We start from the raw sequence: 24182 nt of genomic DNA, 5'->3' as shown, positions 1-24182 counted from the left end.
AGAAGGTCAGAAGTTACTTCTCATAAAGGAGAAATAAAGGTAAAAACTCAGTAAGCTTTATCAGAAAGGTCTATGTAAATACAGCCATAAGCACTCACAGAAACGCTGCTGTCAAAAGATTTGTTGTGTCTGTAATTCCTGTGCCAGAGACACGCGGCTTTCTGCTTCCTGCTCTCTCCTGCTCCCCCCTCCCTCAAGAATGCTAAGAGCTTACTCCCCCCCTTAGGAATGGGGATCTGAGCCAATCAGCAGGAATCTGACTCATAGGGGCACATTTACTAATCCACGAACGTCCGAAAGCGTTTTTTTTGTAATGATCGGTATTTTTGCGATTTTTTTCATCGCCGTTGCGATTTTTCCGTATTTTGCACAACTTTTTCGTCGGCGTTACGACTTTATCGTATAATTTCCGCGACTTTTTCGTCGCCGAAAAATTCGGATTGGTTTTTCCGCCATTTACAATTGTGCTCAATAAGAAAAAATCGCAACGGCGACTAAAAAATCACGCAAAATACGATAAAGTCGTGACAGCAACGGAAAAGTCGCGCAAAATATGAAACAATCGCGACGGCGACGAAAAAAAAATCGCAAAATTTTTGTTTCCAATCCGATTTTTTCCCATTCAGGATCCGGATTCTAGGATTAGTAAATGTGCCCTTAAGTCTTACTAACTGAGTATGTTCACTTGGTCCCGTGTCTGTGCAGGAGCGAGGCATTATGGGAACTTTCTTTACACAGCTCAGCGTTTTTTCTTCCTGTTTGGCTTCTGATCTTCCAAACAGGAGAAATATGGGAAGACTTAAGGGCACTATTGAGAGAACTGAAGGTATGCCTGCAGCTTGAGATTAACTCTTTATTAGCCTTTCCTTCTCCTTTAAGAGTGATGTCTGTCTGGCATTGTGGTGGAATATTCATAACAGGTTTTCTTCTGATGTTCACTACATGGTAAGAAGGCTGCATGAAAGTTCCTATCCCTTAACTGGCCACAACTTGGTGTTGTCCTGTGAGTGGTGCTTGGTGTGGTCCTGTCAGTTAATATTCTATCCAATGATTGGTTAAAGGAAGACCTAAGCCTGCAAAAAGTCTGATACTTTTGGTCTAATATTGTGTCATGTAATTCTCTGATTGGCTACAGGTTGGACCTAACCCATTCCAGAATTGATTTCCAGCAGGAAAGGCTACAGGTAGATGATAATCCACTGTGTATCAGGAGCACATTTATAGTATGTAATGATTAGATACTCCGCTCACCACATTGTCATAGAATCAGTGGGTGGGAGGTTTTGCTCTGTATAAGAAATCTGGTTTAATGGGCTTTACTATTAGGTCCTAATGGAGAAAGGTCCAAGGAGGTGCTGAGGCTTTCATGTTGTTGGTGCAGTCATCAGTAACCACTAAAGTGGTCGTGTTCACACTAGAATCTTTTGGACTCTTGGTCAGACACCTTTGAATTTTGATATTACGAAATGTTTATTTTTTTTTTTTATTTGAAAACAAAAATTCACCAACCTTGAATGTGCACTTATCTATTAAAAAACTCATCATCATCTCAAAAACTTGATCCCTTACAAACTAAAACATAAACCTAAATGCAGTGCAATTCTATTCAATCTAACAACTTAAAAAAAAAGACTGGAAAAACTTGAATTGTAAAAATTGCTTGAATTTTGCTAGGACAACTCTCATTGACTTAACATGAATTTGCCAGCTTTTAGATGCCAAGGTTTTTAAGAATTTTTTGTGCTTATAAAATCTCAAACAGGAACTCAAATACGAAACTAGCCAAGATCGAGCTTTTTTTTGCCACAAATTGAATTGTGGTAGAAACTTGATCTTAAGCATTGATAAATCTGCCCCTAAAGTTGCCCACATTCAGTAACCCATAGCAATCGATCAGGAGGTACCGGGTTTCTTCACCTGGGCAAACGTAGTGCCTTTTATTACCTATAGGTGCTGGGCTTCTAACTGGGTAGGAGAGTATTAATTTCACATATATGAAAAAGTCATAATAATTGGGGCTCTCACATTAGTAAACAAATCTGAAAAAGGTGAAACTGCAGCAGAAGTTCATAAAGATTGAAGGAGAAGGAAAGGTAAAATCTCAGTAAGCTTTATCAGAAAGGTCTATGTAAATACAGCCATAAGCACTCACAGTAATGCTGCACTGAGTCCTCTATCAAAAGAAACACAGGATTTCTTGTCTCCTTTTTTGTAAACATGTTCTTAGGGTATCTAACTTCCTCTCTCAGAAAAACCCTTAATTCCCGGGTCTGCACAGTTCCCTCCTCTCTCCTGCTCCCTCCTCCCATAAGAATTCATAAAACTCACTCTCCCACCCTTAGGAATGTGTAATCTGAGCTATAACGGCTAAAGCAGGAAGCTATGAACACCAAGCTAAAATGGCAGCTGCAATCTTAAACAAACAGAGGGAGTTTCTAGGGCTCTTTACTCAGGTATGGTAAAGCTTTCTGCAGAATAGATATAGTGTTCTAGGTGGCACTAATGTGGCAAATCTATTGGCAGTAAAATGCCAAAATGACTTTCCTTCTATAAACTGAAGAGCCTTACCAACTGTACAAATCTCTGCTGCAGGGCAGGAGGAGCTTGTTGCATTTGGCTGACGAATGTTCCGTTGTTGGCCAAAACTAGAAAATCAGATGCTTTGAGCTTATCGATGTCTTTCACGCCTACACCGATCACCAGCGTTCCCAGAGCTTCCATAGTGGTGGCATTGAACTAGAGTACAATAGAAATGATAGAGATGAAATGGAAGTAGCCTGTTCAGCCATATCGCCTATTAATGTTAAGTCTTTCCACAAATTTTACCTGAAAACCAACTCCTTGGAGCTTTGTGACTATGACAGATGCCTGCGTGGGATTCCAGTCATTAACCTGGGACAGAGATGACAGGCTCTGCAGTAGAACAGCTCCGTCTGTCTTTTCCATGATCACAGAGGGAAGCAATGCTACAGCTATTTGACCAAGGGTCTGAAACGTCTCCGCTGTGAAATTATCCACGGAGGTAAGAATAGATGCAAGTACCTGCATAGCCAATAGGTAAAGTCAGTAAAATTAGAAACACTATACAATATTGTGTAAGAATCCAACACAGGAAATGCGGTGACATAGCTAGTTTATAACAGTTATTACTTATTGGGGATGTGAACTCAAAATACATTTTGCCTAATGAACGAAATTGTCATTCTAAGCGACTTACCAATGACCCATAGTCAGTGGTTTTAAAGTTATTTATATAGTGAATAAAGGAATATTATCACCAATATATAGTCACCAAAGGCCTTGTGCTTTTATATGGTCATGGAACTCCTCAGAACTCCACAGGGGGTTCAGGGGGTACTCCTAGGGGGTACTCCTTGAACTCCTCGGGGGTACAGGGGGTACTCCTTGAACTCCTTGGGGGTACAGGGGGTACTCCTTGAACTTCTTGGGGATACAGGGGGTACTCAGGGGTACAGGGGGTACTCCTTGAACTCCTTGGGGGTACAGGGGGTACTCAGGGGTACAGGGGTACTCCTCGAACTCCTCGGGGGTACAGGGGGTACTCCTTGAACTCCTTGGGGATACAGGGGGTACTCCTTGAACTCCTCGGGGATACAGGGGGTACTCAGGGGTACAGGAGGTACTCCTTGAACTCCTTGGGGATACAGGGGGTACTCAGGGGTACAGGGGGTACTCCTCAAACTCCTTGGGGGTACAGGGGGTACTCAGGGGTACAGGGGGTACTCCTCGAACTCCTCGGGGATACAGGGGGTACTCAGGGGTACAGGGGGTACTCCTTGAACTCCTTGGGGGTACAGGGGGTAACTTATTTATTATAATATACAAGTTTTAGTGAGTCATGTGACAGAAATTACATCATCACATTACATTAATGCAATGACAAAGTTGTAGTAAGAACTAATCCACATGTTTAACATTTGCATGTTCAAATCCAAACCAAAACCAACCAAAACAACTTACGTCAGCCCCAACGTTGCCACTGGTTTTGTTACATTTCTTAAGAGACATCAATGTGGACAGCGCCAGATTCTGATTGGTTATATCAATGCTTATCATGTCAATGACATAGCAGAGAAGATTATCTGGGATTCTGTGGGGTAAAAGAGTGTCAGCGGCAGAATAATATGTTTATCCTTACTACTAATTAGGGTTTTAAACCAGTACAAAGCACTATTAAACCAGTTTTAAAAAGTAGCTTTGTGATGGATTTCATGAAGGTAATGTACTACAGGTATGGGACCCATTATCCAGAATGTTTCGGGACCTGGGGTTTTCCGGATAAGGGGTCTTTCTGTAATTCGGGTCTCCTACCTAAAGTCTGCTAAAAACATTATTTAAACAGTAATTAAACCCAATAGGGCTGTTCTGCCCCCAATAAGGGGTAATTATATCTTAGTTGGGATCAAGTACAGGTACTGTTTTATTATTACAGAGAAAAGGGAATCATTTAACCATGAAATAAACCCAATAGGGCTGTTCTGCCCCCAATAAGGGGTAATTATATCTTAGTTGGGATCAAGTACAGGTACTGTTTTATTATTACAGAGAAAAGGGAATCATTTAACCATTAAATAAACCCAATAGGGCTGTTCTGCCCCCAATAAGGGGTAATTATATCTTAGTTGGGATCAAGTACAGGTACTGTTTTATTATTACAGAGAAAAGGGAATCATTTAACCATTAAATAAACCCAATAGGGCTGTTCTGCCCCCAATAAGGGGTAATTATATCTTAGTTGGGATCAAGTACAGGTACTGTTTTATTATTACAGAGAAAAGGGAATCATTTAACCATTAAATAAACCCAATAGGGCTGTTCTGCCCCCAATAAGGGGTAATTATATCTTAGTTGGGATCAAGTACAGGTACTGTTTTATTATTACAGAGAAAAGGGAATCATTTAACCATTAAATAAACCCAATAGGGCTGTTCTGCCCCCAATAAGGGGTAATTATATCTTAGTTGGGATCAAGTACGGGTACTGTTTTATTATTACAGAGAAAAAGGAAATCATTTTTAAAAATGTGAATCATTTGATTAAAAAGGAGTCTATGGGAGATGGCCTTTCCATAATTCTGAACTTTCTGGATAATGGGTATCTGGCAAAGTTTTGCCACAATTAATAAGTCCAACGTATCAATTCATTATAATTTGCTAAGTGTTAGAGCCCCAACACAAATTGTTGCACATGACATGGAGACTTACATCTGCAGGGAGATGGAAGGGTCCCCGGCTGCCATAAGCTCTGCATAGTAAGACTTCAGATCTTCCGACAGTTTCAGCCCTCCCACCAACTCCAAGGTCAATGGATCCAGAGAAAACTCCTCCAGCTATAAATAAAGTGAAACTCACCATTATCACTGATATAGTCAACTCAAGCTTAAGCTGTAAAACAATAACATTCTAATGCTAAGAATACAGTGGGCTTATTAGTGGATGATAATAATTACCAACAGTTCGTCACCACAGAAGGACTTCAGATCACTGCTGCTGCAATAAGTGAAATAGTCATTTAAGTAATAGAAAATCCAGGAATTGGCATTGGCTTCCGCACTGTTGTAACATCGGGGTATGGAAGCTGCCAACAAAAAAAGACATGGTTATTTTCATAAGTATAGTAATGGGCAACTTTGCAAATTAGTCCACCCTAAGCATCCAAGCATGCTATAATTTATCCTTAGATTATCAACACAAAAAGGGGGACATAAATCATTTTAAAAGTCTCTTTTGTGCACAAAATAGCCATTGCAAACGTAATTACGCACTCAAAAGGATTTGTGTGTGTGAGAAGTATGCTTAGAAGCACTATGTCCTTTTAAGAAGACATGAACTTTCTATAGCAGTTTTGCTCCACTGAGATGTTGTTGGACTACAGCCATTGCTGTTTACCTTTTGCAGCAATGTAGGGGTGGCACATAGGAGCCCCCCTTTTTGGCCTATACCTGCTCCCTAACATACACATCAGTCAGATGAGCAAGATATGGAGTGCCAGTTGGCACAGGCACACAGGGGCCCCCCTTTTTGGTCTATACCTGCTCCTTAACATACACATCATTCAGATGAGCAAGATATCAAGTGCCAGTTGGCACGGGCACATAGGAACCCCCCTTTTTGGCCTATACATGCTCCCTAACATACACATCATTCAGATGAGCAAGATATAGAGTGCCAGTTGGCACGGGCACATAGGAACCCCCCTTTTTGGCCTATACCTGCTCCCTAACATACACATCATTCAGATGAGCAAGATATCAAGTGCCAGTTGGCACGGGCACATAGGAACCCCCCTTTTTGGCCTATACCTGCTCCCTAACATACACATCATTCAGATGAGCAAGATATAGAGTGCCAGTTGGCACGGGCACATAGGAACCCCCCTTTTTGGCCTATACCTGCTCCCTAACATACACATCAGTCAGATGAGCAAGATATGGATTGCCAGTTGGCACGGGCACATAGGAGCCCCCCTTTTTGGCCTATACCTGCTCCCTAACATACACATCATTCAGATGAGCAAGATATGGAGTGCCAGTTGGCACAGGCACATAGGAGCCCCCCTTTTTGGTCTATACCTGCTCCCTAACGTACACATCATTCAGATGAGCAAGATATGGAGTGCCAGTTGGCACAGGCACATAGGAGCCCCCCTTTTTGGCCTATACCTGCTCCCTAACATACACATCATTCAGATGAGCAACATATAGAGTGCCAGTTGGCACGGGCACATAGGAACCCCCCTTTTTGGCCTATACCTGCTCCCTAACATACACATCAGTCAGATGAGCAAGATATGGATTGCCAGTTGGCACAGGCACATAGGAGCCCCCCTTTTTGGCCTATACCTGCTCCCTAACATACACATCATTCAGATGAGCAAGATATGGAGTGCCAGTTGGCACAGGCACATAGGAGCCCCCCTTTTTGGCCTATACCTGCTCCCTAACATACACACCAGTCATGAGCAAGATATAGAGTGCCAGTTGGCATAGGCGCACTATACCATGTGCTATAGGCAGGATACAACCTGCAAGTGGGATGCAATTTTGATGCTTTCTGTCTGCCATTACCCTAACACATGCATTAATGGCCAGACACTGAATATCAATGTGGACACACTTGACTGAGCCTCTTGTTTCACGTACGTGACCCAATCAAAGCAATCTATTCTGAGCTCTGCATGATGTATTAAATGCATATTGGAAATCTTATTAACTGAGGACCACATTAATGAGGTCCTAGGCTATTGGCTGTAAACACGCTCTGACATGTACCATGAAGGCCAAATGATTTGGCTTTTAGGTTGTCTATTAGGGAAAATATCCATTTGGGTGGCCACCTTGCCAAATGAGTGGATCTAGCTGAAAGTAAGGAATATTTTACTGCATTCAACACAAAATATATCCAAAATGCCATGTTGTTATTCAAATATACAGAGCTGAATTAACACAAGTGGCTTACTCACCCGAGTTCAGCAGGTAGGCCTTGAATACACTGTAGAAATCCTGCCTTGTATTGTCCGTGAATTTCCCGTAGTTTCTAGACAGAGTCTTAACTCTAGCGAGGCAAAATTTAACACATGGAAAATTTAGGGATTGGTAAGTAAGCAAGTAAAAAAATGTAAGGCATCTATATATCCTAATAGCTATAAATCTTGATTTCAACAATGCGCAGACCTTGATTAAACAACACTGAATTAAGAGATAATTGAACCTTCTATAACTCCTTTATTCCACTCAGATGCTGCTGGTTTACAATTCCCAGGATTCACCAGCATATTATTAAGGCTTAAACTTGATGGGAGCTGTTGTCCCAGCAACATTAGGGAGGGATTTTTTAAAGCAACAGAATTGGATTAAGCATTTTTATAGGAGAAAGAAAGGTAAAAACTAAGTAAGCTTTATCAGAAAGGTCTATGTAAATACAGCCATAAGCACTCACAGAAGAAACGCTGCACTGACTTCTCTGTGAAAAGATTTGTTGTGTCTGTTTTCCTGTGCCAGAGACACGCAGCTCTCTCCTCTCTCCCCTCTCCTGCTCCCCCCTCCCTCAAGAATGCTAAGAACTCCCTCCCTCCCTTAGGAATGTGGATCTGAGCCAATTAGCATAGTCCAACTAACTGAGCATGTACACCGGTCGTGGTCTTGGTGCAGGAGTGAGGCATTATGGGAACTTTCTTTACACAGCTCAGCGTTTTTTCTTCCTGTTTGGCTTCTGATCATCTGAACAGGAAAAATATGGGGAGACTTAAGGGCACTATTGAGAGAACTGAAGGTATGCCTGCAGCTTGAGCTTAACTCTTTATTAGCCTTTCCTTCTCCTTTAAGTAGCATTCATATTAGGGAATCCTCTTGCAACTATAATCAATTTCGAACTGCCTACTTTGGAGAGGTGGGGCATGAAATGGAAATCTTTATGGAAGGACTATGCTCTCTTACAATTCTTAAGAATAAAATTAATAAAATTCTGATAGAATGAAAACATTAATATTTAGGTGGGCTGTATCACAATAGAAATGGAGAGAGCGCTTACAAGTTCTTGTAGAAGAGACAGCTTGCACTGATAACCTCTGGGACATCCAACTGAGCTTTCGTCAGGTAAGGCAAGTAGTCACTAAATCGAATGTTAAGCCAATCGCTCAAATCTGTAGCATCAAGAAACGTCAGTGAAGTCAGGAAGGTGGGCCAGACTACCCGGAAGACCCCCTGGTGCACCTCTTGGCTCAAGTTCACCTACAGGAGATAGAAACCATCGGTGTTGGAGGTCTGAGGGTTAACTGCAAGATCTTGGTGTTTCTTGGTGAAGCACATATTTATAAAGCGCCAACATACTGCACAAAATACGGCCATGAACGTATATAAGAGATAGGCCCTCTTGAGGCCCTCTTCAAAAGCTTCCAGGAACCATCATTTAATTACAAGAAGAATGCTGCCTTCATCCTATGTCAGCCAATGTACAGCCCACTGCTTATGTTTTATAAATGGCCAGGGTAGGACTGGGGGGTGAAGGGCCCACCGGGGCTCCCGCCCCAGGGGTCCTGCAGGGCCCCCCTAACCCCCCTCGCAGGGCCCCCCACCCGACGGCATCCCCCGAGCGTGTAAATTTAATGCATCAGGGGAGGAGCTGTCGGGCAGGGGGAGCGCCAGCAAAGGGTCGGGTCTGGGCCGCTGGGACCCACCGGGATTTTTCCCGGTGTCCCGGCGGCCTAGTCCAACCCTGTAAATGGCTCATACTGTGTCCCCTCCAATGAACATACCATTTTAATGTTGAGGCCATCCATGACTTGTCCCAGTTGAGTGATATTAGTGTAGCCCGAGAGAAGAATCTCCCATAGAGTTATATTCACGTCAAGTTCCAGGAGGTTCAGAAATTCTTGTGGTTTCAGTGTGTTTAGATCCTGGAAGATAGGAGGATTAATAAACATGGAACTTTGAGGTTCTGTAATCTCTCCTGCCTTAGCACAGGGTTGGAGTTGGTTGAGACAATGCAGGTGAATAAAAAAAAATACTGTGCTGGAATAGGTTTATAGTCTGGAAGGCTATAAGCAATTAGAGGTCTGTTTCTGCTAATCGTGCTTTATGCAGTTTTGTCTTTTTGCCCCGCCTCCTTTCTGTGACATCACCGTGCAAGTGCATGCTGCACAGAATGTACATACAAGGGGAACCTATGTCAACCCACCATCTGCTGAAGCTGAAAATACATTAAAAAAAAACAGGGAAACAAAACTGCTGTGGAAGATAATGATAATTATTCTTTTTATTCTTTTAAAGAGACTGCCCATTATTTGGATGATGTATTGTAGTATATACCCATAACTTCTTACCTGAGTGAAGTTCTTATTGAACATTAAGAGATCCCCAGGAGCTGCTAGCTGCCCAAAATTCCCAAAGTTGTCATCCATCCACTTTGCAAAGTTGGAGGTGTAACAAGCCTGCCCTGAATTATAGAGTAAAGTATGTCAATAGGTTCTAGGTACTGTACAAACTGTATATAATACATAGGAGCCATGAATATCCTGTAAATTATATCCTTATAAACGGTGCTTAGTGATGTCATCAGTTATAATTAGTGCTGTAACATGCTTTAGTGAAGCCAATGTATTATAACAAATGCACAACAAGTAATGGACTGAGAAAGAGACTATCTAATAGTTATATCTCACTGATAGGCCCTGAATATAAATAGTCAACAAACTGAACAGTGAACAAACAACCATTTATTGGCTCAAATTTTTAACAGAAGGAGACCTCCTCTGATGAAGCAACCAATCGCACGAAACGCGTAAGGAGGGCAGAGTATGAGTACCATGAAGCACTGGGAAGCACCTATTTGTTGTTTGGTATAGTATGATTTGCTTTTTTGAATTTTTTTATTAGAATAAATCATGGATCCCCTATTATTAAATGTCACATCGGAGGTTTATGATCTGTATAAAAGGTCTTCAGCTTTGAGCCTTTATAGGGTCAGGGAACTTAACGGTATTCTCTCTATAATTTAAACTGGATTTTTTTTGAGTTCTTCTATACAGTATATATTACAAATAGCAGTTCTGTAACTTTTCTATTTGGGGGGTCCAATAATTGTGGTCTTCATAATGATTAATGAAGAATGAAAGTAAAGATGCAGTAGATGTGACGCTAGAAAATATAATTACATTTGAATGGTCAGCAAATAGAGCAACTTTGGGGTCCACAGTCATGTGGTTCAGGCTTTTGAAGAGGAGCAAGGTATTATGCCTAACTTGGAAACATAGGTGGTCCAACAGAGTCAATTGTATTGACATTTACAATTACGTTTAAGCAAGATTTTTTTATAACTGGGTGGGCTTTCCTCAAACTTCATCTCTGAGAATAAATCAAAGACATGATTTGTACCTGTTAACTTCTGCTGTTGGATGAGGTAGGACTTGCAATAGGCGTAGACTGATTTTGCCACCGCGTCAGTCATTTGGGCGTACTTGCTACTTAGCGTCTTTATTCTAGATTATAACATCAATAAATAAATGAAAGGCTTGAGCACATCAACATCATCCCACTAAATTATGATCAGTGATAAAATATCACATACACATATACATCACTTACATTGCTTGATAGTTTTCACATGAAACATTAAGTGGTAACTGGGAGAGTTGAGTTTCATCAAAAGCAGGCAGGAAAACTTCAACGAGGATGTCAAAAATATGTAACCACATTGTCATATTGTTTAAAATCCATTTCTCATTGAGTACTATGAAACAGTTTGTAAGAATCTCTTGTTGAGTGTGGATGCTCAGTTGGCCACAGGATGAAATGCTGGATAAAGGGTCATTCGACTAAAGAGAATAAAAGACAAAATGATAATATAGAAACATATACTATTTGATTTGTGAGTTTTTCAAACTGATATTACTTTGTTATAAATTTTAGAAAAGTCTGGTGTACGTGAAATGACCATTTGAAAAAGGAAAAAGCAATGGAAAAGAGTGTTTCCTAATGCTGTTACCTGGCAAATAGAGTTTTGTATTGTTGTTAGATAGCCCAGGATTTCTTCATAGCTGTTAAATTCTTTGATTCTACTTAATAGGATTGTGGCTAACGTTTGGTTGTTCAGCGTATCCACAGTAAATGTAAATGTGGCCAGTTCTGTAACTGTGAGTTCCTCCGGGTTTTCCAACTACAAAGGAAGAAACCAAAATGGGAAAATGAGTTGATTCAAGGGGTCAAGAAAGGTTTTGGTCAGATGTTTAAGAAGAGGGGAGCCTAGAGGGGCATTCTCACCTTTGTTATATTTTTATTGAACAAAGCGATATCGTTTAATGTTGACTGCTGGATAAAGTTGCCAAGATTGATGTCTATCCAACTCCTGAAATTTATGGTGTCACAAACAACTCCTGTGAAGGACAGCATGAAAATAAACATCAACAAGCACAACAAAGATAATTGGTATGTGAAAGAATAGTAAGAAGATAGTCTTTTTTTTTTTTCATCCGCTGATGGTTAATTCTGAAGGCTCATACCTGTAGGAGATGCCTGCTGGCCCATGTACCGGTAGATAAAATAATTGTAGAAATCATTTTTGGTTTCGTCTGATAGAGATGTATAAGCGTTACTAAAGGCCTTTACTCTGTGAAGCCAGATAAAGAGAAAAGGGTTAAAAATCTTTCCGTGATATAAAAGAATATCTTAATACAGTCAATAATACATTTCTGGGGTGCCAAGTGTAATTGGTGAAGCATCAACCTTTCTACTCTTTGGCCCTCCCCAAAAGTTTTATTAAACTTACATTTCCTGGTAGGAAGAACATGAGATGTTGATGGGCAGAAGCAGAAGAAGAGTTTTATTAAAGCTCGGAAGAAGGAGAGTCAAGTCATCTTGGAACAATATCTTCCAGTCTTGTGTTCCATAGGATGAGAAATTGGAACTAATTTTGTAAAGTACAACTGCCAACAGGGTCTGTTTTACCATGGCTATCTGCAAATCAGACACATTCTCCTGAAAGAATAAGATTGCATTCATAAATGTTCAAAATACTGTCAAAGATGGGAAATTCCAGTGCACAAATCTAAGGTGTGGCCATCGCTGCAGGGAGTGTAGGAAAAGTTTTGAATACTGAACCTTTTGTGCTGCTGTTGAAATGGCGGTCACATAATCGGTTACATTTTCCGTGTCTGTGCGACTCAAGATGGATATCAATAGAGTTTCATTAGAGATAACATCTGCTTTGACCAAAAGTTCAGCCATATCATTTGGTGTTAGCACACCGGGAAGGACACCCTGAAACACAAACAGAGCTATAACTTTCGCTCCTAAAGTACCTCCAGGAAATTTAAGGCAGCATTTGTAAGCTAACATTTAGATATAAACACAGTCAGACCCCCCTCTCCTTTCTGAGGTACTTACTATGTCAAACCCTGGATATAAAGCCACAAAGTCAGACACATTGGCACTGGAGGAAAATGCCCCGAAATTCTTTGTGATCCACTCTGTACTATCCTTTATTCCGCTAAGGCAAGCAGAGCCTATTGGTGCAAACAAAAGAAGAGAAAGGAAGACTTTTAGTTGTACACGGAATGGAAGAAAGGGATGCTTTTATGTAGAGTTTACAAGAATAAGAAGTGGAGGATCCCGCTATCAACTATGGGAGATCATTGTCTGGAAGCTGTGTAATGCACCTGTGGATTTCTGCTGTGCGGTAAGGTAGGCTATGCAGTAGGAGTAGACCGATTTTGCCAGGCCTTCGATGATTTGGCTGTGTGCGTTACTCAGCGTGGTTATTCTAAAGAAACAGAAAACAACATGACATGGAAGGTCTTAAATAAAGAGGAATTCTATCCAATGCAATTTTCCAGGCATCTACTAAACAGTCACTTACATTGCTTGGTATTCTCCACATGAAATATCAAGTGGTAAGTGGGAGATTTCAGTTTCATCAAAAGCAGGTAGGAAAACTTCAACAAGGATGTCAAAAATATGTAACCACATTGTCATGTTGGCAGAAATCCATTCCTCATTGAGTACTATGAAACAGTTTGTAAGAATCTCCTGTTGAGTGTGGAGGTTCAGTTGGCTTAGCGGTTGGTCACACGATGAGGCGCTGGGTGCCGAGTCATTCGGCTTAAGAAAATGAAGGAGCAAATAAATACGTATAAGGATATTATATTTGAATTTGTGTTTTTTTCTTCTAGCGAACAGTATTTAAAAATATTTTTGAATGAAATACATCCGACACTAAATACTGAAGCTTCTGAAGGGATACATTGTAAGGGTATTTTGAGAAAGACATGAGAAGATGAGTTCATGTATAAGAATAAACAAGTTGTGTCAAGGTAAATTCTGTGTGTGAAGCTGTTACCTGGCAAATAGAGTTTTGTATTTTTGTTAGATAGCCCAGGATTTCTTCATAGCTGTTAAATTCTTTGATTCTACTTAATAAGATTGTGGCTAACGTTTGGTTGTTCAGCGTATCCACAGTAAATGTAAATGTGGCCAGTTCTGTAACTGTGAGTTCCCCCGGGTTTTCCAACTACAAAGGAAGATACCAAAATGGGAAGATGAGTTGATTCAAGGGGTCAAAAAGGTTTTGGTAGGATGTTTAAGAAGCCTAGAGGGGCATTCTCACCTTTGTTATATTTTTATTGAACACAGCGATATCTTGTGATGATGATTGCTGGATGAAGTTGCCAAGGTTCAAGTTAACCCAAGTCCTAAAATCTATGGTGTCGCAAGCTACTCCTGTGAAAGAAAGCATCAACATAAGTGTCAACAGGCATAAGTTACAACAAAAATGAATGGTTTCTGAAAGAATTACAAGAAAGCAGAATGTCTTTGCCTTACATTCGCTGATGGTTAATTATGAAGGATCGTACCTGTAAGAGATGCCTGCTGGCCCATGTACCGGTAGATAAAATCATTGTAGAAATCATTTTTGGTTTCCTCTGATAGAGATGTATAAGTGTTACTAAAGGCCTTTACTCTGTGAAGCCAGACACAAAGAAAGGAGGGTTAAAATCTTCCTGTGATATAATAGAATGTCATTATATGGTCATTAATACAATTCTGAGGCGTCAAGTTTAACAGGTGAAGCATCAACCTTTCCTCTCTGTTCCCCCGCTCACCCCGGTACTTTATTGTACAAAGTTTACTAAACTTACATTTCCTGGTAGGAAGAACATGAGATGTTGATGGGCAGAAGCAGAAGAAGAGATTTATTAAAGCTCGGAAGAAGGAGAGTCAAGTCATCTTGGAACAATATCTTCCAGTTTTGCATTCCATAAGATGAGAAATTGGAACTAATTTTGTCAAGTACAACTGCCAACAAGGTCTGTTTTACCATGGCTATCTGCAAATCAGACACATTCTCCTGAAAGAATAAGATTGCATTCATAAATGTTTAAAATACTGTCAAAGATGTGAAATGCCAGTGCACATTGTAAGAATCTTGATGAAATCTAAGGTGTGGCCATCGCTGTACAGAGTGTAGGGAAGCTTTTATATACTGAACCTTTTGTGCTGTTGTTGAAATGGCGGTCACATACTCGGTTACATTTTCCGTGTCTGTGCGACTCAAGATGGATATCAATAGAGTTTCATTAGAGAGAACATCTGCTTTGATCAAAAGTTCAGCCATATCATTTGGTGTTAGCACACCAGGAAGGACACCCTGAAACACAAACAGAGCTATAGCTTTCGCTCCTAAAGTACCTCTAGAAAATTTAAGGCAGCATTTGTAACTAACATTTAGAAATAAACACAGTCAGACCCCCCTCTCCTTTCTGAGGTACTTACTATGTCAAACCCTGGATATAAAGCCACAAAGTCAGACACATTGGCTCTGGAGGAAAATGCCCCGAAATTCTTTGTGATCCACTCTGTACTATCCTTTATTCCGCTAAGGCAAGCAGAGCCTATTGGTGCAAACAAAAGAAGAGAAAGACAGACTTTTAGTTTTGCATGGAATGGAAGAAAGGAATGTTTTTGTGTAGAGTTTACAAGAATAAGAAGTGAAGGATCCCGCTATCATCTATGGGAGGTCATTGTCTGGAAGCTGTGTAATGCACCTGTGGATTTCTGCTGTGCGGTAAGGTAGGCTATGCAGTAGGAGTAGACCGATTTTGCCAGGCCTTCGATGATTTGGCTGTGTGCGTTACTCAGCGTTGTTATTCTAAAAATTTCCAAAGAAACAGAAAACAACATCACATGGAAGGTCTTAAATAAAGAGGAATTTTATCCAATGCAATTTTCCAGACACCTACTAAACAGTCACTTACATTGCTTGGTATTCTCCACATGAAATATTAAGTGGTAAGTGGGAGATTTCAGTTTCATCAAAAGCAGGTAGGAAAACTTCAACAAGGATGTCAAAAATATGTAACCACATTGTCATGTTGGCAGAAATCCATTCCTCATTGAGTACTATGAAACAGTTTGTAAGAATCTCTTGTTGAGTGTGGAGGCTCAGTTGGCTTAGCGGTTGGTCACATGATGAGGCGCTGGGTGCCGAGTCATTCGGCTTAAGGAAATGAAGGAGCAAATAAATACGTATAAGGATATTATATTTGTTTTGTGTTTTTTTCTTCTAGCGAAAAGTATTTAAAAATATTTTGGCACGAAATACATCTGACAATAAACAACTTCTGAAGTGATACATTGAAAGGGTATTTTAAGAAAGACATGAGAAGATGAGTTCATGTATAAGAATGAACATGTAAAGGTAAACAAAGGTCCAGGACCGGATGGGATTCATCCCAGGGTATTAAATGAGCTGAGCGCTGTGATTGCCAAGCCTCTTCACATAATTTTTCAGGATTCGTTGAGGTTTGGCATGGTGCCGAGAGACTGGCGGATTGCTAATGTGGTGCCATTATTTAAAAAGGGATCTCCTTCTCAGCCCGAAAACTATAGGCCTGTTAGTCTGACATCAGTAGTAGGAAAGCTTCTGGAAGGGGTAATAAGGGATAGGATAGTTGAATACATTGCAGTTCACAATACTATTAGTTTGTGCCAGCATGGTTTTATGCGTAACAGATCTTGCCAGACTAATTTAGTTGCCTTTTATGAGGAGGTGAGCAGGAACCTTGATGCTGGAATGGCAGTTGATGTCATCTACTTAGATTTTGCTAAAGCGTTTGATACAGTACCTCACAGAAGGTTAATGATCAAATTGAGGAATATTGGCCTAGAACATAATATTTGTAATTGGATAGAAAACTGGCTGAAGGATAGAGTACAAAGAGTGGTGGTAAATGGAACATTTTCTAATTGGGCCAGTGTGGTTAGTGGAGTACCGCAGGGGTCAGTCCTTGGTCCTTTGCTTTTTAACTTGTTTATTAATGACCTGGAGGTGGGCATAGACAGTACTGTTTCTATTTTTGCTGATGACACTAAATTGTGCAAAACTATAAGTTCCATGCAGGATGCTGCCGCTTTGCAGAGCGATTTGACAAAATTGGAAAACTTGGCAGCAAACTGGAAAATGAGGTTCAATGTTGACAAGTGCAAAGTTATGCACTTTGGTAGGAATAATATAAACGCGAACTATCTACTGAATGGTAGTGTGTTGGGGGTATCCTTAATGGAGAAGGATCTAGGGGTTTTTGTAGATCACAAGTTGTCCAATTCCAGGCAGTGTCATTCTGTGGCTACTACAGCAAATAAAGTGCTGTCTTGTATAAAAAAGGGCATTGACTCAAGGGATGAGAACATATTTTTGCCGCTTTATAGGTCCCTGGTAAGGCCTGACCTTGAGTATGGGGGGCAGTTTTGGGCTCCAGTCCTTAAGAAGGATATTAATGAGCTGGAGAGAGTGCAGAGACGTGCAACTAAACTGGTAAAGGGGATGGGGGATTTAAGCTATGAGGTTAGACTGTCGAGGTTGGGGTTGTTTTCTCTGGAAAAGAGGCGCTTGCGAGGGGACATGATTACTCTGTACAAGTACATTAGAGGGGATTATAGGCAGTTGGGGGATGTTCTTTTTTCCCATAAAAACAATCAGCGCACCAGAGGTCACCCCTTTAGATTAGAGGAACGGAGCTTCCATTTGAAGCAGCGTAGGTGGTTTTTCACTGTGAGGGCAGTGAGGCTGTGGAATGCCCTTCCTAGTGATGTGGTAATGGCAGATTCTGTTAATGCCTTTAAGAGGGGCCTGGATGAGTTTTTGAACAAGCAGAATATCCAAGGCTATTGTGATACTAATACCTACAGTTAATATTACTGGTTGTATATATATAGTTTATGTATGTGAGTGTATAGATTGGTTAGTATAGGTTGTGTGCTGGGTTTACTCGGATGGGTTGAACTTGATGGACAATGGTCTTTTTTCAACCCTATGTAACTATGTAACTATGTAAGAATAAACTTGTTGTGTCAAGGTAAATTCTGTGCGTGAAGCTATTACCTGGCAAATAGAGTTTTGTATTGTTGTTAGATAGCCCAGGATTTCTTCATAGCTGTTAAATTCTTTGATTCTACCTAATAGGATTGTGGCTAACGTTTGGTTGTTCAGCGTATCCACAGTAAATGTAAATGTGGCCAGTTCTGTAACTGTGAGTTCCTCCGGGTTTTCCAACTACAAAGGAAGACACCAAAATGGGAAAATGAGTTGATTCAAGGGGTCAAGAAAGGTTTTGGTAGGATGTTTAAGAAGAGGGGAGCCTAGAGGGGCATTCTCACCTTTGTTATATTTTTATTGAACACAGCGATGTCTTGTGATGATGATTGCTGGATGAAGTTGCCAAGGTTCAAGTTAACCCAGGTCCTGAAATCTATGGTGTCGCAAACTACTCCTGAGAAAGAAAGCATGAACATAAGTGTCAACAGGCATAAGTTACAACAAAAATGAATGGTTTCTGAAAGAATTACAAGAAAGCAGAACGTCTTTGTCTTTCATCCGCTGATGGTTAATTTTGAAGGGTTGTACCTGTAAGAGATGCCTGCTGGCCCATGTACCGGTAGATAAAATCATTGTAAAAATAATTTTTTGTTTCTTCTGATAGAGATGTATAATCGTTACTAAAGGCCTTTACTCTGTGAAGACAGACACAAAGAAAAAAGGGTAAAAATCTTCCTGTGATATAATAGAATGTCATTATATGGTCATTAATACAATTCTGAGGCGTCAAGTGTAACAGGTGAAGCATGACCCTTTGTTCCCCCCCAGTACTTTATTGTGCAAAGTTTACTAAACTTACATTTCCTGGTAGGAAGAACATGAGATGTTGATGGGCAGAAGCAGAAGAAGAGATTTATTAAAGCTCGGAAGAAGGAGAGTCAAGTCATCTTGGAACAATATCTTCCAGTCTTGCGTTCCATAAGATGAGAAATTGGAACTAATTTTATCAAGTACAACTGCCAACAGGGTCTGTTTTACCATGGCTATCTGCAAATCAGACACATTCTCCTGAAAGAATAAGATTGTATTCATAAATGTTTCAAATACTGTCAAAGATGGGAAATGCCAGTGCACATTGTAAGAATCTTGATGAAATCTAAGGTGTGGCCATCGCTGTACAGAGTGTAGGGAAGCTTTTATATACTGAACCTTTTGTGCTGCTGTTGAAATGGCGGTCACATACTCGGTTACATTTTCCGTGTTTGTGCGAATCAAGATGGATATCAATAGAGTTTCATTAGAGAGAACATCTGCTTTGATCAAAAGTTCAGCCATATCATTTGGTGTTAGCACACCGGGAAGGACACCCTGAAACACAAACAGAGCTATAGCTTTCGCTCCTAAAGTACCTCTAGAAACTTTAAGGCAGCATTTGTAAGCTAACATTTAGAAACAACACACTCAGATCCCCTCTCTCCTTTCTGAGGTACTTACTATATCAAACCCTGAATATAAAGCCACAAAGTCAGACACATTGGCACTGGAGGAAAAGGCCCCAAAATTCTTTGTGATCCACTCTGTACTATCCTTTATTCCGCTAAGGCAAGCAGAGCCTATTGGTGCAAACAAAAGAAGAGAAAGGAAGACTTTTAGTTTTGCATGGAATGGAAGAAAGGGATGCTTTTATGTAGAATTTACAAGAATAAGAAGTGAAGGATCCCGCTATCATCTATGGGAGGTCATTGTCTGGAAGTTGTGTAATGCACCTGTGGATTTCTGCTGTGCGGTAAGGTAGGCTATGCAGTAGGAGTAGACCGATTTTGCCAGGCCTTCGATGATTTGGCTGTGTGCGTTACTCAGCGTGGTTATTCTAAAGAAACAGAAAAGAACATGACATGGAAGGTCTTGAAAAAAGAGGAATTCTATCCAATGCAATTTTCCAGACATCTGCTAAACAGTCACTTACATTGCTTGGTATTCTCCACATGAAATATCAAGGGGTAAGTGGGAGATTTCAGTTTCATCAAAAGCAGGTAGGAAAACTTCAACAAGGATGTCAAAAATATGTAACCACGTTGTCATGTTGGCAGAAATCCATTCCTCATTGAGTACTATGAAACAGTTTGTAAGAATCTCTTGTTGAGTGTGGATGCTCAGTTGGCTTAGCGGTTGGTCACATGATGAGGCGCTGGGTGCCGAGTCATTCGGCTGAAGAAAATGAAGGAGCAAATGAATACGTATAAGGATATTATATTTGTTTTGTGTTTTTTCTTCTAGCGAATGGTATTTAAAAATATTTTGGAACGAAATACATCCGACACTAAACAACATCTGAAGGGATACATTGAAAGGGTTTTTTGAGAAAGACATGAGAAGGTGAGTTCATGTATAAGAATAAACTTGTTGTGTCAAGGTAAATTCTGTGTGTGAAGCTGTTACCTGGCAAATAGAGTTTTGTATTGTTGTTAGATAGCCCAGGATTTCTTCATAGCTGTTAAATTCTTTGATTCTACTTAATAGGATTGTGGCTAACGTTTGGTTGTTCAGCGTATCCACAGTAAATGTAAATGTGGCCAGTTCTGTAACTGTGAGTTCCTCCGGGTTTTCCAACTACAAAGGAAGACACCAAAATGGGAAAATGATTTGATTCAAGGGGTCAAGAAAGGTTTTGGTAGGATGTTAAAGAAGAGAGGAGCCTAGAGGGGCATTCTCACCTTTGTTATATTTTTATTGAACACAGCGATGTCTTGTGATGATGATTGCTGGATGAAGTTGCCAAGGTTCAATTCAACCCAGGTCCTAAAATCTAAGGTGTCACAAGCTACTCCTGTGAAAGAAAGCATCAACATAACCGTCAACAGGCATAAGTTACAACAAAAATGAATGGTTTCTGAAAGAAAAGCAGAACGTCTTTGTCTTTCATCTGCTGATGGTTAATTTTGAAGGGTTGTACCTGTAAGAGATGCCTGCTGGCCCATGTACCGGTAGATAAAATCATTGTAGAAATCATTTTTGGTTTCTTCTGATAGAGATGTATAATCGTTACTAAAGGCCTTTACTCTGTGAAGCCAGACACAAAGAAAAAAGGGTTAAAATCTTCCTGTGATATAATAGAATGTCATTATATGGTCATTAATACAATTCTGAGGCGTCAAGTTTAACAGGTGAAGCATCAACCTTTCCTCTCTGTTCCCCCGCTCACCCCGGTACTTTATTGTACAAAGTTTACTAAACTTACATTTCCTGGTAGGAAGAACATGAGATGTTGATGGGCAGAAGCAGAAGAAGAGATTTATTAAAGCTCGGAAGAAGGAGAGTCAAGTCATCTTGGAACAATATCTTCCAGTTTTGCATTCCATAAGATGAGAAATTGGAACTAATTTTGTCAAGTACAACTGCCAACAAGGTCTGTTTTACCATGGCTATCTGCAAATCAGACACATTCTCCTGAAAGAATAAGATTGCATTCATAAATGTTTAAAATACTGTCAAAGATGTGAAATGCCAGTGCACATTGTAAGAATCTTGATGAAATCTAAGGTGTGGCCATCGCTGTACAGAGTGTAGGGAAGCTTTTATATACTGAACCTTTTGTGCTGTTGTTGAAATGGCGGTCACATACTCGGTTACATTTTCCGTGTCTGTGCGACTCAAGATGGATATCAATAGAGTTTCATTAGAGAGAACATCTGCTTTGATCAAAAGTTCAGCCATATCATTTGGTGTTAGCACACCAGGAAGGACACCCTGAAACACAAACAGAGCTATAGCTTTCGCTCCTAAAGTACCTCTAGAAAATTTAAGGCAGCATTTGTAACTAACATTTAGAAATAAACACAGTCAGACCCCCCTCTCCTTTCTGAGGTACTTACTATGTCAAACCCTGGATATAAAGCCACAAAGTCAGACACATTGGCTCTGGAGGAAAATGCCCCGAAATTCTTTGTGATCCACTCTGTACTATCCTTTATTCCGCTAAGGCAAGCAGAGCCTATTGGTGCAAACAAAAGAAGAGAAAGACAGACTTTTAGTTTTGCATGGAATGGAAGAAAGGAATGTTTTTGTGTAGAGTTTACAAGAATAAGAAGTGAAGGATCCCGCTATCATCTATGGGAGGTCATTGTCTGGAAGCTGTGTAATGCACCTGTGGATTTCTGCTGTGCGGTAAGGTAGGCTATGCAGTAGGAGTAGACCGATTTTGCCAGGCCTTCGATGATTTGGCTGTGTGCGTTACTCAGCGTTGTTATTCTAAAGAAACAGAAAAGAACATGACATGGAAGGTCTTGAAAAAAGAGGAATTCTATCCAATGCAATTTTCCAGACATCTGCTAAACAGTCACTTACATTGCTTGGTATTCTCCACATGAAATATCAAGTGGTAAGTGGGAGATTTCAGTTTCATCAAAAGCAGGTAGGAAAACTTCAACAAGGATGTCAAAAATATGTAACCACGTTGTCATGTTGGCAGAAATCCATTCCTCATTGAGTACTATGAAACAGTTTGTAAGAATCTCTTGTTGAGTGTGGATGCTCAGTTGGCTTAGCGGTTGGTCACATGATGAGGCGCTGGGTGCCGAGTCATTCGGCTGAAGAAAATGAAGGAGCAAATGAATACGTATAAGGATATTATATTTGTTTTGTGTTTTTTCTTCTAGCGAATGGTATTTAAAAATATTTTGGAACGAAATACATCCGACACTAAACAACATCTGAAGGGATACATTGTAAGGGTATTTTGAGAAAGACATGAGAAGATGAGTTCATGTATAAGAATAAACTTGTTGTGTCAAGGTAAATTCTGTGTGTGAAGCTATTACCTGGCAAATAGAGTTTTGTATTGTTGTTAGATAGCCCAGGATTTCTTCATAGCTGTTAAATTCTTTGATTCTACTTAATAGGATTGTGGCTAACGTTTGGTTGTTCAGCGTATCCACAGTAAATGTAAATGTGGCCAGTTCTGTAACTGTGAGTTCCTCCGGGTTTTCCAACTACAAAGGAAGACACCAAAATGGGAAAATGAGTTGATTCAAGGGGTCAAGGAAGGTTTTGGTAGGATGTTTAAGAGGAGGGGAGCCTAGAGGGGCATTCTCACCTTTGTTATATTTTTATTGAACACAGCGATGTCTTGTGATGATGATTGCTCGATAAAGTTGCCAAGGTTCAATTCAACCCAGGTCCTAAAATCTAAGGTGTCGCAAGCTACTCCTATGAAAGAAAGCATCAACATAACCGTCAACAGGCATAAGTCACAACAAAGATTAATGGTTTCTTAAAGAATTACTAGAAAGCAGAACATCTTTGTCTTTCATCCGCTGATGGTTAATTATGAAGGGTCATACCTGTAAGAGATGCCTGCTGGCCCATGTACCGGTAGATAAAATCATTGTAGAAATCATTTTTGGTTTCTTCTGATAGAGATGTATAAGCATTACTAAAGGCCTTTACTCTGTGAAGCCAGACACAAAGAAAAAAGGGTAAAAATCTTCCTGTGATATAATAGAATTCCATTATATGGTCATTAATACAATTCTGAGGCATCAAGTGTAACAGGTGAAGCATCAACCTTTGTCCCCCCCCCAGTACTTTATTGTGCAAAGTTTACTAAACTTACATTTCCTGGTAGGAAGAACATGAGATGTTGATGGGCAGAAGCAGAAGAAGAGATTTATTAAAGCTCGGAAGAAGGAGAGTCAAGTCATCTTGGAACAATATCTTCCAGTCTTGCGTTCCATAAGATGAGAAATTGGAACTAATTTTGTCAAGTACGACTGCCAACAGGGTCTGTTTTACCATGGCTATCTGCAAATCAGACACATTCCCCTGAAAGAATAAGATTTAAAATACTGTCAAAGATAGGAAATGCCAGTGCACATTGTAAGTATCTGGATGAAAACAAAGGTGTGGCCATTGCTGTAGAAAGTGTAGGGAAGCTTTTATATACTGAACCTTTTGTGCTGCTGTTGAAATGGCGGTCACATACTCGGTTACATTTTCCGTGTCTGTGCGACTCAAGATGGATATCAATAGAGTTTCATTAGAGAGAACATCTGCTTTGATCAAAAGTTCAGCCATATCATTTGGTGTTAGCACACCGGGAAGGACACCCTGAAACACAAACAGAGCTATAGCTTTTGCTCCTAAAGTACCTCTAGAAAATTTAAGGCAGCATTTGTAAGCTAACATTTAGAAATAAATACAGTCAGACCCCCCTCTCCTTTCTGAGGTACTTACTATGTCAAACCCTGGATATAAAGCCACAAAGTCAGACACATTGGCACTGGAGGAAAATGCCCCGAAATTCTTTGTGATCCACTCTGTACTATCCTTTATTCCGCTAAGGCAAGCAGAGCCTATTGG

General features: G+C 40.3%; 1 protein-coding gene across 21 annotated transcripts in view; it reads right to left on the bottom strand.

The window, feature by feature from the left end:
- Positions 1 to 24182, bottom strand: part of LOC101733470 — a 93423-nt gene that overhangs the window by 11927 nt on the left and 57314 nt on the right. For 13 of the 21 annotated variants that reach the window (XM_031893233.1, XM_031893236.1, XM_031893238.1 and 10 more), the window contains 49 exons: positions 24057 to 24175; positions 23772 to 23930; positions 23437 to 23645; positions 23165 to 23271; positions 22918 to 23030; positions 22643 to 22813; positions 22170 to 22411; positions 21970 to 22073; positions 21698 to 21816; positions 21414 to 21572; positions 21064 to 21272; positions 20779 to 20885; positions 20540 to 20652; positions 20265 to 20435; positions 19792 to 20033; positions 19592 to 19695; positions 19320 to 19438; positions 19035 to 19193; positions 18685 to 18893; positions 18414 to 18520; positions 18167 to 18279; positions 17892 to 18062; positions 15766 to 16007; positions 15556 to 15659; positions 15284 to 15402; positions 15000 to 15158; positions 14650 to 14858; positions 14365 to 14471; positions 14118 to 14230; positions 13851 to 14021; positions 13371 to 13612; positions 13171 to 13274; positions 12899 to 13017; positions 12614 to 12772; positions 12282 to 12490; positions 12016 to 12122; positions 11777 to 11889; positions 11502 to 11672; positions 11102 to 11331; positions 10892 to 10995; positions 9841 to 9953; positions 9274 to 9414; positions 8550 to 8749; positions 7483 to 7574; positions 5471 to 5598; positions 5226 to 5350; positions 3982 to 4111; positions 2827 to 3042; positions 2569 to 2736 (listed from right to left, as the gene is read on the bottom strand). In XM_031893233.1, coding sequence (XP_031749093.1) covers positions 2569 to 2736; positions 2827 to 3042; positions 3982 to 4111; positions 5226 to 5350; positions 5471 to 5598; positions 7483 to 7574; positions 8550 to 8749; positions 9274 to 9414; positions 9841 to 9953; positions 10892 to 10995; positions 11102 to 11331; positions 11502 to 11672; positions 11777 to 11889; positions 12016 to 12122; positions 12282 to 12490; positions 12614 to 12772; positions 12899 to 13017; positions 13171 to 13274; positions 13371 to 13612; positions 13851 to 14021; positions 14118 to 14230; positions 14365 to 14471; positions 14650 to 14858; positions 15000 to 15158; positions 15284 to 15402; positions 15556 to 15659; positions 15766 to 16007; positions 17892 to 18062; positions 18167 to 18279; positions 18414 to 18520; positions 18685 to 18893; positions 19035 to 19193; positions 19320 to 19438; positions 19592 to 19695; positions 19792 to 20033; positions 20265 to 20435; positions 20540 to 20652; positions 20779 to 20885; positions 21064 to 21272; positions 21414 to 21572; positions 21698 to 21816; positions 21970 to 22073; positions 22170 to 22411; positions 22643 to 22813; positions 22918 to 23030; positions 23165 to 23271; positions 23437 to 23645; positions 23772 to 23930; positions 24057 to 24175 — 7421 coding nt within the window. The remainder of the gene's footprint in view (positions 1 to 2568; positions 2737 to 2826; positions 3043 to 3981; positions 4112 to 5225; positions 5351 to 5470; positions 5599 to 7482; positions 7575 to 8549; positions 8750 to 9273; positions 9415 to 9840; positions 9954 to 10891; positions 10996 to 11101; positions 11332 to 11501; positions 11673 to 11776; positions 11890 to 12015; positions 12123 to 12281; positions 12491 to 12613; positions 12773 to 12898; positions 13018 to 13170; positions 13275 to 13370; positions 13613 to 13850; positions 14022 to 14117; positions 14231 to 14364; positions 14472 to 14649; positions 14859 to 14999; positions 15159 to 15283; positions 15403 to 15555; positions 15660 to 15765; positions 16008 to 17891; positions 18063 to 18166; positions 18280 to 18413; positions 18521 to 18684; positions 18894 to 19034; positions 19194 to 19319; positions 19439 to 19591; positions 19696 to 19791; positions 20034 to 20264; positions 20436 to 20539; positions 20653 to 20778; positions 20886 to 21063; positions 21273 to 21413; positions 21573 to 21697; positions 21817 to 21969; positions 22074 to 22169; positions 22412 to 22642; positions 22814 to 22917; positions 23031 to 23164; positions 23272 to 23436; positions 23646 to 23771; positions 23931 to 24056; positions 24176 to 24182) is intronic. The other 8 variants (XM_031893242.1, XM_031893243.1, XM_031893251.1 and 5 more) reach the window with 8 other exon arrangements.

This window comes from Xenopus tropicalis, chromosome 9 (assembly GCF_000004195.4).
Source record: "Xenopus tropicalis strain Nigerian chromosome 9, UCB_Xtro_10.0, whole genome shotgun sequence".
In the NCBI taxonomy this organism is placed as follows: Eukaryota; Metazoa; Chordata; class Amphibia; order Anura; family Pipidae; genus Xenopus; species Xenopus tropicalis.
This window is presented reverse-complemented; position numbering and strand designations above follow the sequence as displayed.